The 20035-nt window shown below is 36.0% G+C and overlaps 1 protein-coding gene across 2 annotated transcripts in view; it reads right to left on the bottom strand.

Annotated features, from left to right (window-relative positions):
* Positions 1 to 20035, bottom strand: part of MTHFD2L (methylenetetrahydrofolate dehydrogenase (NADP+ dependent) 2 like) — a 97602-nt gene that overhangs the window by 60485 nt on the left and 17082 nt on the right. For both annotated transcript variants that reach the window (XM_045857904.1, XM_045857905.1), the window contains exons 4-5: positions 7356 to 7508; positions 5914 to 6021 (exon numbers count right to left, since the gene is read on the bottom strand). In XM_045857904.1, the coding sequence (XP_045713860.1) occupies positions 5914 to 6021; positions 7356 to 7508 (261 nt within the window). The remainder of the gene's footprint in view (positions 1 to 5913; positions 6022 to 7355; positions 7509 to 20035) is intronic.

Genomic DNA, 20035 nt, shown 5'->3' with positions numbered 1-20035 from the left:
GTTTTAGTAGTAGCCTTATTCTTGGCTCCGTTTTAGTGCCAGCCTTGCTATCCATTTTTCTTAACTACTTCTCACTTGCACTGTGCTCTAGAGGTTGCTGGGCCCCACCTTAAATACTCTGTAGACTAAGTACACTGTAGTAGCTACTATGTATTGAGTACTTACTATGTGTAAACGCTAAATTCTTTAGAAGTATTGGCTCATTTAATCCTCCCAAGAAACTCACATATTCTCATCTCACAAGAAATGCAGACACAGAGCGGGAACTCGGGGACCACCACCAGAGAGCTTGGGCGCTCGGGTGCTCGGGCGCCTTGTTCACCATAACGTGCCCTATGCTTAGTGACACAGAAGTCAGTCCCTCTGTAAGAATACAGCATTGCATGTCAGCAGCTCAAGGAAGAACAAGTTAGCCTAAACAAAATGACAGATCCTGAATGTTTTACTGGACAACACTGTGACCTCTCTGTTATTGCCGTCAGCAACAACCTCCCCTCCCTCCCAGGGTCCTGAGGCCTCCTCTCCACTTCCTCGTAGTCATGAAGCACCTTCCTCCCCGGTGGCCTGATTCTTGGGGAAAAAGGAGTCTTAAGCAATACTTCTATACGAATGCCTACAATTTAAAAATATTAAGAAATTAACGTATAGGAAGTACCTAGCTACTTCTCTCCCTCCTCCCCTTCCTTCCTGCTATACAGGAATTTTTTTTTTCAATAAACGACAAAGTTTGCTTTATTTTAACACCTTCATCTGTGGTCTTATTTTCTATAATACTGGTATAGTACTTGGCACATAGGAGACAGTAAATAAACTTTTATGAATTGACAAGTTGCTTTATTACATAATAGGCCCTGTGCTAAATTTCAGAGATACAAAAAGCTTAAGACAAGATATTTGTCATTGAGAATTTCACTTCCCATAATGTGTAGGAAAGGAGAACAGGTAGATAGTTAATATGCAATCAGACTAGTATTGTGTCGGCAGCACATACAATGCGCAAAGCTTAGAAGATCTGGGCCACATCCTGCAAGACAGGTGGGAGGTGAGAGGAAAGCTGGTGAGTGATGGAAAATGGCATTCCACACACAGGGCACAGCGTATGCAATGACAAGGAGGCAAGGAAGAGACCATGTGTTTGGGGAACATGTGTGTTTCTATGGAGCCTCAGCATAAGGACCCCAAGAGAAAGTGCCAGGAGGAACGGCTGAAAATTGTGGAGCAGACCACAATATCCTTCTCAGTGATGCCCGGAACAATCAGACTTACAGACTTTACTAAAGGAATGCGTTGTGCTGGTAATAAAATAAATTATGCCTCAGAGGTCATGGTGAAAAAGAAAATGAAAGAAAAAGAGAAAGATTCTAACTTCACTTTACATTTAAATAATGTTTTATGTAAGTTTCAACAGTGTAATCGTCCCACTTGTTTGATATGAGAATACATATTTTCCAAGTACAGTGTTTTTCAGATCCTAGCTGTCTGAATTGAGGAGACATTGAAAATGAAACAGTACTCTTACTATGCAGCTGAGAAAATGAGACTAGCACAAGGATTTGATTTTTTCTATTGTTTTCCACTCTGCAAAACTCAAAGCTGTAATTCAGTCAAGTCTAATCAACATAGAGACATCACAAAACATAATATCCTAATATCTTATCATGAGGACTTCTAACTTCGGGGTTGTGTGCTGGGAGGAGCAGACACCAAACGCCTGCCAGCCTCCCTGGCCCAGTTTGACAATGGCTCATTCCAGAGGCAGCAAATACCCCACTCCACTCCACTGCCAAGGCGAAGAGTCTCAGTATTGATCACTTGGCCTCACTCCTGCATTTCTAGATGTTCCTGTTTGGCTCCTCTCTCAGAAACCCCAGAGTGCCTGACCCCACATGGCACTGGGCCGAGCTTAATCACACAGACCACACACATCATGTCGCACTGCCTGGAACATCCACTCCTGTCTCACTACCTGAAGGCACCTCCTGTAGGTGAGAGATGATGCTCTTGGGTGGGCGAAGCTGTTCATTTTCACATCTGGAACCAATTTTCGCAAAGGAAAGGCACTCTACTAGCAAAATATCTCATGGTTTTCCATTTAGATATGATGGTCCTTGAATGAAAAATACCTGATATACAGAAAGTTGCAACAGAATGGCAGCTTGAGTGCAAAAGCTGAACACCAATACCAAAGCAGTGCTTTGAAAAAAATGGTGTCCAAAGGTGAACCTTGAAGATGCAAACTCATCTTCAGGAAACAGAGGACTAAGTATTTTTGCCACTAACTGGGTGTTTCATAGAGTTAAGTACTGAGAGCACATTGCCTGAATGAAATCAAGAATATCCCTGGTTCCCCAGAACTGTAAGCAACATCAGTTGGTTGATGGCCCTTTTAAAGTGCTGTTTAAAAAGTCCCAGCACCAATTCCACTGCATTGACGCCACACCTTTTGGTTAAAAGGGGCACATGGAACCCACGTTGTAGCCATTTAGGGGGATCTGTTTAGATGAGATATCCTACATAAAATATAAAAATATGCAGAAATTTGCTAATTATCTAAAAGAATTTGAAATAAAATCATATGCATTCCTTTGGTGAAAAAAATCATAATGCTTTGGTTATTGTGGCACTTTGTTATCTTGAAGGGGAAAAAACTGTTTTAGAGAAATTGCAGAACTTCTCTCTTGCTTCCTCGCGGTCAAGTTAAAAATAAAGACAGTGTGCTAAAGCCAATGGTTTAAGTTTTCATTCCAAAATAAGCTGAAACTGGGCAGGTTACTACATACAAAGAAGGTAAAAAAATACACTGTGATTAATGGGTAGTGACAATGGTACCCAAACATCCTAATAAGTAGTAGGGGTTGTGAGAACAGACTCCCCACTATCAATCTCTTTATGTTCCCCAATTAACTATGGGCTTCCCTAAGCAACTAGCATGTTTGCTTAAGGATACCAAATTTATTTTGTCTCACTGAATATTTATAATTCAAAGCACCCATACTTATATATCATGCCCACCACTATCATCAAGGCCATAAGCTCACGGAGGACAGGAACTATTTCTCACCTACTCCCTATGAACTACATAGTGGCTGTGATGGCACGTCTTCAGCAGAAGGCACTCACCCTGTAGTATCCTGCTGCATTGAGTACCCGCACTACCCATTGATCTCAAGATTTTGGCACATTCTCTGTCCTCTAAATATTTCAAGCCCATGAAAAATTAAAAGATCTTTCTTACAAAACAGCAGGGATCCACATCTTAAATAATCAAGACTACAATTAGCCATGAGTAGCCACATATTACTTAAGCTAAATGACAGTATGGCCATTTTTATCTAGTGCAATTATCTTTGGTTTTAAAACACAAATGAATCAGAGTTCTGAGTGTCTACTACCAAAGAAATACACTGTGAGCTGAATGCTCGACATTGTGAGTGTCATCAGAAAGTTCTATAGATATGAATTGGCCAAGTTAACCCTCCTTCATTATTTCCATTAGTTAACAATGTACACATAGTTATTTACATACAATAACTACACAGACATGGGCATTTGAAATATTAACTTCCCCACAGACTCCAAATCTTCAGTAAACAGCTCTCAACAATTCATTATATTAATCATATAAGTCAGCACACTCCTATTAAATATCCATAAGATTAAATACCACCCATGTTACAAACTGTTCAACATCATTTTAACATAATTTGTTACCTTTTAGATTCTATAATTATATCAGTACCTAGGTGCTGCTATAATAAATGTAAATTTAACTACTGTCTTTAAGTTATCAGTAATATATAACTAATTCCACTTTTGATTCAATTTTTAACATGCATTCAAATGAGAATATTTTATAACACAAACTATAAAGTATTTATAAAGTTAATATGTTTTATGACATAGGAATATCTAATTTAAAATTGTATTAACAAAGGCTAAGTTAATTTTCTTAGACTTATACATGACAAATAATTCAAAATTAAAATTTATCAAGCGGTTAGCTTACAATTTATTGACATCTACAAGAAAAAGTATCCTGTAAAGTATGGACTATCATGATGTCATACTTCTAATCAAATACTTTATAGACTTTATAAATTCTGCATTTTTGCAAATTATTGCAACAAAGACTAGATTTGATCCAAAATAAATCAAACATAAAACCCAACAGGAAAAAAAAATAAATGAAGGTGAAAAATACATCATTAACCTTGGATCGTGTTACTCTAAACTTCATGATTAGTGCGGCCACAGATTATTAACTTGATCATAATAATGGAAATAGCAGTGACAGCCACAGCGCACATGTACAAGGGCTTCCTTAACTTACTATGTCAGGCACTATAATTAGCGCTTTACATTCATATATTGTTTAATTTTCACAATAATTCAGTGAAGGAGATACTAATATCATATACATTCCACAGATGAGGGAAGTGGAGGTGTACAGCTGATCACCGTATTTTTAGGACTATAAGATGCACTGAACTATATAAGATGCACCTAGGCTTTAGAGGAGGAAAACAGGAAAAAAAAAATTGAGGCAAAAAATGTGGTAAAATATTTAATAACCTGTGACCCCACTTCACCGTTGCTGCCCCCCCCACAAGCCAGGTAAACTACATTCGGAATATAGGATGCACCCCGCCCTTTTCCTCCCAAATTTGGGGGGTGCATCTTATAATGCAAAAATCATGGTAAATGACTTGTCTGAGGGAGCAGGGCTCAGCAGAACAGGGTCTGACTCAAAGTCTATCCTCCTAAACACACGGTCAGTGCTCAGCTCCCAGCCCTGAGTTACCACTTCCTTGTGTGTCCTTGGTACGTCACCTGAAGTCTCTAAAGCTCATTTCCTTTAGCTCCTAAATGCAAATAATACATGTATGCCAGAATTATTGAGAAGTAAGCAAAGACAGTTTATGAGAAAGTATTATACAGTTGTGCAGCTTGTTATTGTTACATTATTGATGAGACAAAATGGAACGTTGAAAATGAAAAAACTGTTTATTGGCTCTTGGCCAGGATTTCCCAACAAAAAAAGTGTACCTACGTAAACTGCCTGGTTGTTTTACCTTGCCTAAGATAGAACCTATTACATAAAGGCAAATATGAATCAACATTTTTATTATACCCTAGGGGAGATAGACAAGCCCTAATAGACTAAGACAGAAGTGAAGAGTAAAACTAGGAATGCAACTTTGTAGATGGTTATTATAAAAACTGTGTTTTCACCACCAGCTTTGGCCTTTCAAAAACTTCTTCAAACTAAGGCTTTTAAAGTTCCCTGGAGTCACTACCAGGCTCTAACTCAATGTGATCCACACACACATTTTGATTTGTGGCAGTATTTAAATCTTTAGGCCCAGGAAGGAAAATCAGTTGTCCAGTGTCATCATTCACCCTTTTAGATAAAAAGGGTGTTATCACTGGGCTTACTATTTCACAGGGCTTTTTAGCTTAAAAATTATTTCATATGCATTATGTCAACCCAGATTAAAACAGGTATTTGAAAATTTGAAATCAGGAAACTAAAATTCGCCAAGGTTAATGATAAGAAATCTATATATCTGTGCACTGGTGTTGTGCTACATGTGTGTGTGAGTATGCAGATATTTGTCATGTGATTTTATGGGGATATCTACTAGCTTCCCACTTTTCTTAATATCTATATTGTTAATGATTTAGAGAAAGTATATATGGCCAAAATAAAACACAGGAACAAAGTAGCTACACATTTCCAGTAATTCCTTTATTCACGTTCAAGGTGCCCATGTAATCAGATGAGGAATAAAGGAAACCTTCATTTGCATGAACCTACAAATACACTAAGTCGCAATTTCACACATTTAGATGTGATGACTGTAAGAAGTAAGAAACCTGTGAAGGTACACAGACTCCCCAGGCCCTGCCTACCTCCCGGCCGCTCATGTTCTCCATCGGTGTGCAACAGCATGGCGATGGGCATCCCTACATTCTTGGATCTTCCAGCCACAACCACGTTTTTCCCAAATGTTTCGATTCCTTAAAATGGAGTTTGATTTAAATAGTCAACAGCAAGAAGCAAATAAACATTTGATCAGCAGCTGAAACATTCTTTAAAAACTTCTGATTAAATTTGGATTATTGTGTGGCTTGTCTATAATGTGTCCACATTCATTATTTATAAATATTCTTTTAATACTTCTTGGATTTGCCACTTTCTCTATGATTATGTCCCCATAGAAAAAAACTCACAAATATTTTCAAGTTGCTATTAAATTATTTTTTAATCATTTTTTATTGTTACTCTATTACAGTTGGGCCAATTTCTCCCCTTTGCCCTCCTCCACCCATCCTACTGTCAGTTCCCACACTGTTGTCCATGTCTGTGGGTCATTCATACATGGTCTTTGTCTAGTTCCTTCCCCTTCTTTCCATTAAATTACTTTTAAGTACTGAGATTCATGTGAAGAGTTAGAAGTACAGAGACTTAAAACATATTAACTGCTAATTGCAAAGTACAACAATGCCAACTTTAATTGGCAATCATACTTTGAGCACAACTGGAACAAAATGAAGTAGGAAAAAAAGTATTTTTCACAAAGTTCATGCACTTTACTCCATAGGAGAGAAGCATTAAACTAGAGACTTAAAAAGATATAAAATATAAAACAGCAGATTTAATACACTTTACCTCTTTTGGGCATAGTTTCTTCATACGGGAAAAGAAGATGTTAGAATTGCTTTCTGCCCCCACTACTAAGATTCTAAGAGTATAACTCTAGGATCTGCTTTCCCTTGGAAATTTTCTCTTTCAATTGGAAAAAGCAGATTAGAAAGGAGAAGAGGCTGTCACAAATGGAAGTGACAGTGATGGAAGCAGGAGAATCATCAATATAGAAGGCAATCAAAAGGCAATATGGGGTCAATTAATACAGAGGCAAACATCTCTACACACCTGTGAGATATACATTGGTATTTACTGCATAGTTCAAAGGTAAATGTTTATAATTGAAAACCCAGGTCATTAGAGATGATTCAAATATGTTCAGCACATTCTGTTTTTAAAGGTAAGGAAATACATAATACATTCTAGAAAGTGTACATCAAAATACATTGTTTTTAGCTTAAAAGTAAGGAGGCAAACCTATTACTAGAAAATTCACTCCCTGTAAGATACAAGCACAGTTACCCGCAGTTTATTTTGTTTTGGATTATTCTTTGACTTATACAACTTTACATTTTTCTACAGGCTGAAATTTTATGGCTTATCATTTTCTTTCACTTAGTAGGACTGAGGTTGTTCCATCAAGGCAATGTACAAATGTTTGGTTTGGCACAGAGCACCCATGTCCCACAGACCACAAGTTACCCACCTGTCCTTTTGATTATTTCCCAGACAGCACTGGCAGTGGCAGGTATGAGAGAATGCTGATCAAGGCACAGTCTTCCAATATTGATAATATGAAATCCATCTACGTCCTTTTCGGGGGCAATCCCGTTGCATACTGTTCGCTCATCCACATGGTCTGAAATGTAAACAAAATTGGTCTAATTTTACAACTGCTTTTTACTTGGCAGCCTGGAAACTGAAATGTGAGGACCTACAACCAGATCACTTATGACTCAGCTTCAGTAAAGGTGTAAAATCCTCATTCTGTTTTTTCCCTTTGTACCAAAATAGGGAGACAAAGTGCTCCTGACCAATGGCCACATTTAACTGCTGAATGAGAATAGGCACGTAGAGGGCCAGAAGCGGCTGGCTGATGGAAGTAACATGTCTGCAAAATAAAACAATACCAATGAGAGCTGGGAACACCCAGGTGATAAGTCTTTGTCCCAGTAAGTCTGCAAATTTAAATCTATGTTTTTACTACACACTTCCACAAATAGGCTTTTATTAAATATTTCTAGCATTAGATTAAAAGGGTTTTGTTAGTGTTAAAAATAGTGATTACATCATTAGCACCTAGCTTTGTCCCAGAAGACATAACAAAAAAGCAGATATTGAGCACACACAGACATATACACATGTCATTTTTCCGAAGCACTAGCACATTGAAATCCAAAACATCATTACAGTTTCTTATCTGAAAAAAAAAGAGTGTAATTTCAGTAATGAACTAATCAAATGAGATATGAGACACCAATGGTCTCATTTGGAAAAGTAGTAAGAATAGAAATATAAAATAGGCTCTTACTACTCTATGAAAAGCGGCTTAGCTTACCTTAAAACCAACAATTAACCCATATACCTAAAATATTAAAATAAAGGTATGTTTGCTACATAAAATTTCTTTGTCCATTACATAATGAATGCCGCTCAGATACAATATTTAAGAGCATTACCAAAGACCAAGTTCGAATTGTTTTCAAAGACTGATGCCTTGCACCTTGGATCTCTGGTGGTATACAAGTGAAACTACTGCCTCTTCATTTTAAATAGATTTAATTTGTCATCATTGGACTACCAAAGTCCTTTACATATACAAAAGTAGGTATTTGCATCATAGTCAAATAGAAACTGGGTGTCTGGAATATCTGTCCAATCAACAGTTTTTCACTTTCAAGAATTTTATTCATTCTACAACATTCTACAAGAGTAAGAATTCCATCTGTTTTCTCTGAAGTTAGAAGGTAATTATATAGGTTCCAGCAAAAATTTTCAAAAATTAACTGTTCAATTTACTATCTGAGGACCAAAAACCTGTTCTTTTTTCAGTGTGGATGATGATTATGAGCATGGTAATAATGTTGATGATTCAGTTTTTCAATACCTACCACTCATGAAGAAGAAGGTTCATGTTATGGGTATGTTCAAAAATGAAATCAAAAGCTTTGTAGTTTTTGTTAGAAAACATATATTTAAATCTCCATTATTGATCTAAGGCTTAAATTAGTTAATCTCTAAGTTTAAAATTGGCTAATGTAGGTATGGACTAACCATTGAGTAAAAGAACTCAACAAAGGCTCATTTCTAGAGTTTGAGAGTATCTTCTTACACTGAATTTTGCCATCCACTGGTCTGTACTGTTTCATTCACTAAAAACAACAATAAGTTGTAACAGATAATCCATCTCACACAATAGCTGAAAGAATAAAGAAGAGGTGTATGCATCTGGAACTCTGGAGGGAAGCACTGGAGATTGGCGACCACAGACCAGTCCCGTGAGGTACTCCTTCACCTTTGACTCTGATCGCCATTCAGAACACTTTTGCCTTAGGCTAATTATATGATAGTTGTTTAAAGGCAGATGGGTGGACATATAAAAGGTGGGAGGTGCAGGAAAACTGCTTATTCATGTATTGGTTATTTAGTCTGAAAGGAAAAGAACCTATTTCAGTAGCTTAAAAATGTTTACATTATAAAAATCAATGAAACCAATTCATACATCATATTTATGCAGTTCTATGTTAATTGAACAGTGGGTTAAATCTCACATTTTTTTTGCCTGGAGAGATATACCTTTTATTATGTAATGTATAGCATACAGCAGCAGTGTGAAATAGTGTGTCTTAAGATTTCAACAGTGCTCTACAGTGTTCATGTTACTGCCACACCAGTTTCCCCTGTATCTTCACGGTCGCTGGGGACGAAGATGAAGCTCAAAGAGTTTGAGACTCAGTCAATATCAAACCACCACTAGGAGGAGGAGTTACAATTCAAATACACATCTTTTTGCTCTAAAACCAGGTTTTTCCTTATGTATTACACAGAAACCATAAATTTTAAGCATCTTAAATACTGCTTAACATTTAAAATTAGACCCTCATCCCTTCTATTCCAAACATTTCATAATTCTAAAATATCCCAAGGAATGTAATGTACTGTTTTTTCCAGGCCTTCAAATATAACACTATTACTAGATTCACTAATATGTGTCTAAACACATGTATCAAACATTTTATAACCAATTCTACCTTTTGTCATATGAGGAAGAGAAATAAATTCCTTTTATGCTTTTGACTGACTGCTACTGAAAGTCCCCAGATATCTCACTCCAGGGGCCCATGTCTTGAAGAGAAGGAGTAACCATGAGACTCAATAGCATCAGTTTCTTCCCTCAATGGTTGTAAAACCTTTTTCATTTATAATGCATTGGCAAACAGCGAATCACTTAATATCTCACCCAAGTGAATGGGAAAACTGGCATTATTCACTTTGTGTGTATTGTCCCCTTCTATTTAAGATCGTGAGAAGTCATTAAGTCATGTCAGAGAAAAAAGTCATCAAATTAAAACACTGTAATAGGACAGCTCAGAGAATGCCCTGCGGAACCACAGTGTGGAACTGTAATTTATTTACAGTATGTTTAATTGGCTTTGAACAAGGCACAGAAAAAAGCGATCAATACAAATTGCTGGTTTGTTTTCCACCCAAGGATTTTTACATTAATTTACATTAAAATACCTCTTCACACCTCCCAATGCCTGTCGAATAAGTGCAAGCTCATTAGTACAGTACATTATGTAACCTTTGTCTTGATTATATCTCCCCCTCCCCTTGTTCCCTCTCTTCAAGTGCTCTATCCTTTTCCAGTCAACCTCATCACACAGTTCTGACTCCAGTCACACCAAACCACGTCCCACCCCCAAGCTCTTAGCAGTAATTCCTACATTTCTGTGCTGTTGCCCAGGATTATTTTTTATCACTCGTTTCTTTCTCCTTGTTCATTCACACCCAACTTATTCTTCAATACATTGATCTGCTGCTACCTGTTTGCTCATCACTGATTGAAATGATACTTTTTTTCCTCTGCTCTCCAGAAGAACTACTATAAAAAGTTCTTAGCACATTAGTTCAGTTAGTTGATCACATTAGTGATTTAATTACATCTCTCACTCATGAGTGTGAGCGTTTAGGGCACAAACTTGTCTTAGTAAACTAATTCACCCATAGCCTTCTCCATCTCAGTTGATAGCAATTCCATCCTTTTGTATGACTTGTCAAAAAAAACCCGTAGTCATTCTGAACACCTCACTTTCTTTCATATCCAGCATCCAGTATGTTGGAAAATCTGTTGGCTCCTTCTGCACAGCATATCTAGCATGTCACCACCCTCACCGCGGTCCATTGCTACTTCTCTGTTCGGCTTTTTCCTCTCCTGTGAATTCTTACAACAGCCTCCTAATTATTTCCCTGCTTCAACACTTGCATCCATACAGTCTACTCACAAAATAGCAGGTGTTACATTTGTGAAATGCATGTCTGATCACACCACTCTTCCCGAAACCCTGCTCTTCTTACTGTTTCCCAACCGTATCAGTCTCCTCCCACCTTGGCTATCTCTTTTCTGCCTGCCTGGAGCCTTTTCAAAAAAAAAAAAAAGAAAGAAAGAAACCATCACTGGCTAAATTCCACATTCCTTATAAGGACGATTCTGACCACATTATTTAAAATGTAGGTTCCATGTCTGATAATGTTGAAGTTATTTACACTAGACTTTAAAGAAAAATAAACAACTAAAAAAACTGTAAACATTAGAAAAATTATATTAAAAACAACTATTTTAGCCCTGGCTGGCATAGCTCAGTGGATTGAGCAGCTGCGAACCAAAGTGTCGCAGGTTCGATTCCCAGTCAGGGTACGTGCCTGGGTTGCAAGCCACAGCCCCCAACAACCGCACATTGATGTTTTTCTCTCTCTCTCTTTCTCCCTCCCTTCCCTCTCTAAAAATAAATAAATAAATCTTTAAAAAAAACACAACTATTTGAAAACACTGGAAAGTCACTAGAAGTAAAAAGATTTGGGAAGCTACTCCAGACACAGGACAACTGGAATTTGGATAGAAATCTGCAGTCTTACTTTGCATAAAGAATCAAATAACAGCCCTGGCTGATGTGTCTCAGTGGATTGGTGCCGGCCTGCAAACCAAAGGGTCATCTGTTCGATTCCCAGTCAGGGCACATGCCTGGGTTGCAAGCCAGGTCCCCATTAGGGTCATGTGACAGGCAACTACACAATGATGTTTCTCTTCCTTTCTTTCTCCTTCCCTCCCCCCTCTCTAAAAATAAGTAAACAAAATCTTAAAAAAAAAAAAGAATCAAAGGACAAAGTTTGGTGCTACTATAGCAGTTGGAAATTAAAGGGATACATCCAGAAAAGAAGACAGCCAGAGAGGGGAGACTCAAACTGTGTCTACAGATTCTTCCCAAACCTCTGACTGATACCTGAACAACACACATGGGAAGCCCCTCTAAGACTAAGAGAACTAACCAGACTGAGCTGTGACTCACCAAGAGAAAAGCAAAGCTTGAAGTCCTAAATACGATAGCCATTCACAAAAAATATACAGCTAACATTGTATCTAATAATGAAATACTGAACCTTTCTCTCAAGATTGGAAGTAGATAAGAGTGGCCATTCCCACCACTTCTGTTCAATGTTTTATTGGAATTCCTAGCTGGTATAATGAGATAAGGAGAAGAAAAAAGATGCCTAAAGTTCAGAAAGGAAGAAGTAAAACCCTCTAGCCACAGACGGCATGATTGTTTATGCACACGTACCCTAAAGATTTACAAAACAGAACAAAAGAATTAATAAAATGAATGTAGCGAGATCACAGAGCACAAAGTCAATATACAAAGAAATCAATTTTATTTTTGTATACAAGCAGAAAATGCTAGAAAATTAAATTTAAAAATTTTATTTACAATAGAGTTCAAATCATATAACACTTAGGAGTAAATTTTAAAATTTTGAAGATAAACTCTGTAATGAAAACTATAGAACACTGCTAGATGTTAACTCTTCCAGACTGATTGATTCCCAGTCAGGGCACATGCCTGGGTTGCAGTAGATTCAGTGTAATCTGTATCATAATCCTATGAGGTCTTTTGGTAGAAGCTGACAAACTGATTCTAAAATTTATATCTCAATGCAAAGGACTTAGAATATCCAAAGCAATCTTGAAAATAAGGAAATTTTCTTAACTGAAAAGATAAAAATCTTGTACATTTTGATAAGAATCTTAGTTACATTGGAGTTTGTGTTTTTCAGAATTTATAGATGAATACATTTAAGATGTGTGCATTTCAATGCATGTAAATTTCATAGGAAAATATAAATACCATAAATGATGATATACACATTGAAGTTTTAGGGGTACATTAAGTGTTTTCGCCTTTTAAGTGCTTCAAAAATAAGATGAATTGATAGATAAATAAATGGAAAGATGTGACAAAGCAAATATAGAAACATGTTAACAATTATAGAACCTAGGTTCTGGGCACATGGTTGTTTCCTGTACCATTCTTTTAACTTTTCTGTATATTCAAATTTGTCATAAAAAAATATTGAGGGGAAGCAAAAACACAACCTGTCCCCCAATATCTTGATCCTCTTTACCATGCTCTACTTTTTGTTTTCCCAGAGCATATCAACTCCTAATAAATATAATTACTTGCCATGTTCATTTTCTATTGTCTCTCTCTCCTGCTACTCCACAAAGGAAGGTATTTTTTAACTTTTTTTTCACTGATATATTCCTACCACATGTACACATTTATTAAATAAATGGCTACTATTACCTTTAATCTATAAATAAAGAAACTAAGACAAAGAAGTGGACAACTGAGGGCAATTAGAACAGGCTGCCATGAGAAAAAGGTATCTGATCTTTCTACATCCTTTGACTTCTTTCTTTAAAAAATATAACACAAAACCAAAGATGGCTTTCATTAAAATCTTGATTTATCAATATCTTTTCATCTCTATAACTAGATATCTGGTACTTTTACATCTTCTGATATAAATTTAATGTAAATGATTCATGTTTGTTTTTCATTTATTACTTCTTTTCAGGACTTGAAAAATCAGAAATTTCAAGCAAAGCTTTATCCTAATAAACATGAATAAAAGGCCTTTGAAAATTCACTCGTGTGTCCATTCAAATATTTACTGAGTGTCTACCATGTGCCTAGTACAGTTCTAAGTGTTTAGGATGTGTAAGTGAACCAGACAGACAAAATTCTTACCTTGTGGAGTTTACATTTTAATGAAATAAATGTCAGCCAAATCAAATTATTTAGCTATGGCCTCTTAATGAGTTAATTATTTTTAGGAGTAAATGAGAGGTACTTTTAAAAGCTGTGCACACTCTTCTCAAGTCAATAAATAATTTTTAAGTTACACCCTATGGGTTCTACATCAAGGTTTCAAGATAAAATATTTACTAGCTGCTTACCACTTGCCCAACATCATTTAAGATTTGTTTCATCATCAAGGAGTGAGGAGATGAAAAAGAACTGGGAAGTGACTGTAAGTTCGCTGTGCCTCTCCACCCCAAATTGAGAATACAGTAGAGCTTGGAGGATGAGTTGGAAGTATTCTCCAGGCCAGAAAGGGGGTGGATCTGTCTCTCCATCATTCCTTAGCCTCTTTCTCCCATAGCCATAAAAACTGCAACAACATTCCAGGCCGGCTTACTTCACAGACTATAAAAAAATAATTAATGGAATTGGAACCTACATGTCACGCAGAGTTTACTACCTCTGCCTTGCATGTGTCTCCTGAGTGATCCAAAAGTATATGGAGATCCAAAAATTGCCTGGAAGTAGCATTGAAAACACCTTGGTTTGTGTTAAGTCCCCAGTCTCGTAGGTACTATGCAAAATGACTTCCATCAAATAGATGTCACAGCCCTCGAAGCAGTGTGTATTCTACAGAGGAAAGCACTCGGATAAGTGAGTGTGTCTATTTTACTTAGTTTCTTCACATGTAAGGGAAAAGAAGAAATGCTGTGTTTGGGGATCTTGCTTGAATACTTGCAAGGACAACTAGTCTCAAATTGTTTACTAACTACCACTTCCCTCTAGTGCCTAACATGGAATTGTGTAGAGATTGAATTCTAAGTAAATATTCATTGAATTTGATAAATGAATGAAGAGGGTCACAAAGCAATCATATAAATATATCTCCCAAAAGACTTTCTACAAAGAAATATCCAGGTGTTTAAAAGTCTTTTGATTTTGACCAATTCTTGACCCAAGTTGAATACACTAAAAAATAAATGAGGTTATCACGGTAAAATGAAAAGAAAAAGGTGGAAAAAGAAAAGAAGTGACCTCTGTTTTCAAGAATTCCAGATTTTAAATTACTTTGAGAAGTAAATCATCCTAAATTAGATGATATAACCTGTACAAGGTAGTGAGTACTCAATAAGATGTGATTATATAGATCTGAGTGACTGAAAAACTCTTGGGATGGATTCCACCTGGGTATGAGTGGAGAGGGACATGATGGCTCCAGAGACCAGCCAAGCCCAGGGCTGTGTAAATTACATCTCAGTGATTTATTCACTCAGCTTCCAGTAAAAGCCATTAACTTTTTTTTTCTAATCACTGCTTTCTCAATGTTGCCATCATGTGGTCAACATATTCCACATGCAGGAGAATCACTTTTCACTTTGTTCCTTTTGCTCATAAATTCTTTGATAAAAATGTTACCTATTAGAATTTTTTTTAACTGGATGGATGGTACTATAGGAATGGTTTTGTTTCCATGTGAATACTCAGATCTCGTCTAAAAGGATTTGAAATAAAATATCTATTCAAAATCTGGCTTTTTTTCTATGAATAAACTTAAAAAGTATAAAATGGTTGAGTCATAATGTATGCCTTGTGACACAGTTTCAATACTGATCCAAGCACAATCCAATTATAAATAGTTATTTTTCATAAGATACGTATATGCAAATCCACCACCCCAAACAAAAATTACTACGGCTTTGACAATAATCTATATTTAACCATGTGACCCACCCATTAACCCATCCTGTTTCTGCTCCAAACTGATGTAGACTTTATCCCAAATCCTGTGTTTATCATTTCTGTGTCTTCCTTTTCACAGTTTTATTGCATTTACTTATTTTCCAGAAATTCATCAAAATTACCATTTAATTGTTCCCATCTGTCTATGGCTCCTGCAATTCCTCTTTCAGGTACGTGGATCTTGATGATGACTCTGGACTTGACCCCCCCACCTCCAGATTCTGGAATGGTGGCTTGTCCTCTGACATCAGCTCTCTGATGGCTCAGGAAAAATACTGATTTTCAATTGGCTCAGCTTTTTCTTGTTGTAAGGTCAAGAGAATTCATGTTAATCCGTCAGGAGTTGGGTTTTGCTTAATTGAGTTGTTTTATTTTCTTGTATTGATTTTTGAGAGCTCTTTGTATGTTCTGTATATACATGTTATCAGATACATACTTGGCAAATATTTTCTTCTAGTCTGCCTTATCTTTTCATTCTTTTAATGGAATCTTTTAAAGAGCATACATTTTATATTTTGATGAAGTCTAACTTACCAAGTTGTCCTTTCATATCCAAATAAATTTCAATTGTTCCAGTACCATGTGTTGAAAAGCATACCATTTCTGCACTAATCTATCTTTCCACTTTTGTCAAAATTCAGCTCTCATTATAGTTGGGTTATATTTCTGGGCTTTCAGTTTCTTCTAATGATCTCTTTTTTCATTTTGGTTCCAATGCCACACAGTTTTGATTCATGTATCTTTATAATCAGTCTTAAAATCAGGCAGTATTAATCTTCGAACTACGTCACTCATTTTCAAAGTTGTTTTGACCATTCTAGGTAATTTACATTCCCAAATAAATTTTACAATTTGTCAATTTCTACCAAAAAGTATGCTGGAATTTTGAGTCCTCTATAAATCGATTTGAAGATAATTCACAGCTTAACAATATTTGGTCTCCCAATCCATGGCTAGAGTATATTAACATGTGGATTATTTAAAAGTGTGTTATTTAGTTTCTAAATATGAGGGAATTTTCCAGATACTTTTCTGTTAGTGATTTTTAATTTAATCCCATTTTGGTGAGGAAACACACTTTAGGTGCCATGAATCTTTTTTAACAATGTAAATAACTTTTATGACCTAAAAATGGTATGTCTTGGTAAATGTGCTTTGTGGACTTAGAAAAATAATACTCTTTGTTGTTTTCTAGGAGAGCGTTCTATGAATGTCAATTAGGTCAAATTGGATGACACTGTGTTTTCAATCTATATTATGATCTTTTGTCCATTTGTTCCCTCAATTATTAAGAGAGAAGTATGGAAATCTGTGATTATAATTTTCAATTTGTTTATTTTCCTTACAATTCTATTAGTGTTTGTTGAATGTATTTTGAAGCTTCCTTCTTAGGTATATAGATAATTAAAGTTGTTATTTATTTTTAATAAACAGCTCCTTTATTACTGTGGAGTGACCTTATTTATCCCTGGTAATATTCATTGCTCCATCTGATATTAATGTAATTGCTTCACTTTCTTTTTATTAGTGTTAGCATGATATATCCTCCTCATCATTTTGCTTTAACCTCTCTGTCTTTCTTCTTGAAGTGTGTTTCTTACAGGCAGCATACAGGTGAGTCTTGCTTTTTACCCACTGCGACAACCTCTAGTATTTAACTGGGTTACTTAAAACACTCCATTTTATGTGACTAAAGCTATCAACTGCTATGTGTTTCCCTTGTTATCTTCCCCCTTTTTGCTTCCCTCCTTTAGGCTAATTAAATTTTTTAAATAATTCCATTTTATCTCCTTTGCTTCAGCTATAGCGATTTATAGCTATAAATCTATCTTCTTCCTTTGCTTTCTACCCGAAATTAGTGCATGGAAACTGCTTGTACGTTCTATTTAGTCCTTACGCAAACCTGTTCTCCAACATCAGAATTATAATTCTAACTTGGAATTTCTTTTACTTAAGATATTGCCTTAATTATAAAAAATAATCTCAGATTTATAATCATAAAATAATTCAAAATTCAAGATTATTAGCCAAATGATAGAAAACGAAGGTGTAATTAATGAGAATCATTTCATTTGTTCATTTACTCATTGTTTCAATGGTGCTTATAACAATCCTATAAGACAGGAGAGCCTGCCTCAAACCACTTCCACATAGACACCCATCGAAAAGACTAATGTGTTCCATTTCTTCTGCAAAACTTGCAGGCTGATGGCCAGAATTTGCCAAAAGAATATCAGAGAGTAGTTAATAAACTACTCCTGCCTCTACCGAATGAGTTTTGTGATCATCAAGAAATAATTGTGTATACATCCCAATCTGTATGGCCAGTTATTTTTCAGTAAATTATGCAATTTAATTTAAAATGATATATAATCAAATAACAACAGAGTGTAAAAAGAAAACAGTTGTTATTTTTATGGAAATTAAGTTGAATGCTCTGGGAAGATGCTTGAGAACTAAAAAGAATTAGTAATAACTTAGAAAGGGCAAGACAACTGTGAAAACTGGGAGGCCTTTCTAAAACACAGCCAGATTTTTACTCAAATTTACCTCCATCTGAAAATTGTAGGCAATGAATTAAAGCCAGAAGATGATAAAAAATTCCAATCAGTGGGTTCCAAAGGGTCCTGGACCCTCAATGAAAGATTGATCAATAAATGAGTACTTAAATGTTGTATGTTATAATGTAATAGAATCTTTAAGGTAAGTATGCATTCCTTTATGACTTTCTATGTTAATCAACTTTTTCTATTACTGGATAACCCAAATGAGTTGGAAAAAAAGTCTATTTCAATCCTCCTTTTACAGTGAGAAAAAAAAAAGTGATCCGCCGGTTAAATAACAGTCCGTAAATTTTAAGGCCAGACTACAAACTCAGACTGTATACATCCATTCAGCAATTTTCTGCCAGCAAACACATTCCACTCACTGCATGAGTACTCAAATAAGACACAGGCCGCTTCAGGGGGAACAGTGTATTTATTATCTGTCTTTACTCTCACTGTTATCATTTTTGAACCTTACCAAAAAGAAATTATGAATAATAATAGGAATATCATTGTTGAGCATGGCAAAGCCATAAAAATATTAGGTTACAAGGCTGGACGGAAGGGAGAACAGAAGATTACTGAAACAATTCAGGTCGAGATGGCAGCTACCTGCACTAGGAACTTGAATGTGCATGTTTGAGACATATGTGCACATCAAGTTCAGAGAATCAGTGAATGTAGGTTAATAAAAGTTAAAAAGGTAAATTCTGGAATCAGACTGCCTGATTTTGGGTCCTGGCTCTCCCACTTACTAGCAGGTAATGGACAATTCGTTTAACCTCTGTGATTCAGTCTCCTCATCTGTAAAATGAAGAAGACGACTCCTACTCATAAGGCTGTTCTGAAGCTAGAATAAAATAATCCATATGAAGAAAACCTGCCACATGGTAGGAACGCATTATTCACTAGCTAACATAATTGTCTAAAGTAATGCCACAGGGGACCAGCTCCAAAGACTCACATCCCAGTGCAATTACACACCAGCTCTGTGACCTTAGGGAAAGTTACTTAGTCTCTCTGGGCCTCAAATCCCTCATCAGTAAAATGTGCATAATAAAAGATCCAACTCCACAAGATTATTGTGAGGATTCAGTAAATTAATAAATGTAAAGTGCCTGAGACATGTTTAATGTAATACATTTTAGCCACTGTTATTTTGTACATTATTGGCTTTAAGCTAGATTGAAAATTGTCCCTTCTGAAAGCATCCAGATACTTGTGACCGGCATGGTCCCTTTAGCTGTATGCTTCTCACCCTCTAAAGTGAACTGGCCTCAAGAAATTTATTTTAGTACAGCTAGATCACCAGTGCCATCTAGTGGCACTGCCAACAAATTCACCAAGTGAGGAATACTGTCCACAAAGGGTTAACATTTCCACAGATATAAATATAATTTTTTAAGATAGACTAAATCTAATGTGGCTATTTGGAAATTTGTAACATTTTATATAACTTATTTTAATGTAGAACAAATTCAAATGGGGAAAACTTCATAAACTGCAAACTATAAGATTGCTTGGCAAATACATTAGAAAGAAAAGTTTTGTTTTTCTTTTTTGTCATGAGCCAAACAATTGGGTTTAAACTAGTGCCAAGATTTTTTGGACAGATTTGTGATGTTAGTAAACTCCTGATATTTTATAGACCTCAGTTTCCTATAATATAAAATTAAGGTGTTGAATATCTAGTTCTAAAAGTAAGTGATGAATTACTGTAGCAGTTTTAATATGATGGA

The sequence above is a fragment of the Phyllostomus hastatus genome, unplaced genomic scaffold (genome assembly GCF_019186645.2).
Source record: "Phyllostomus hastatus isolate PE091 unplaced genomic scaffold, TTU_PhHast_1.1 phas_scaffold_1674, whole genome shotgun sequence".
Lineage (NCBI taxonomy): Eukaryota > Metazoa > Chordata > Mammalia > Chiroptera > Phyllostomidae > Phyllostomus > Phyllostomus hastatus.
This window is presented reverse-complemented; position numbering and strand designations above follow the sequence as displayed.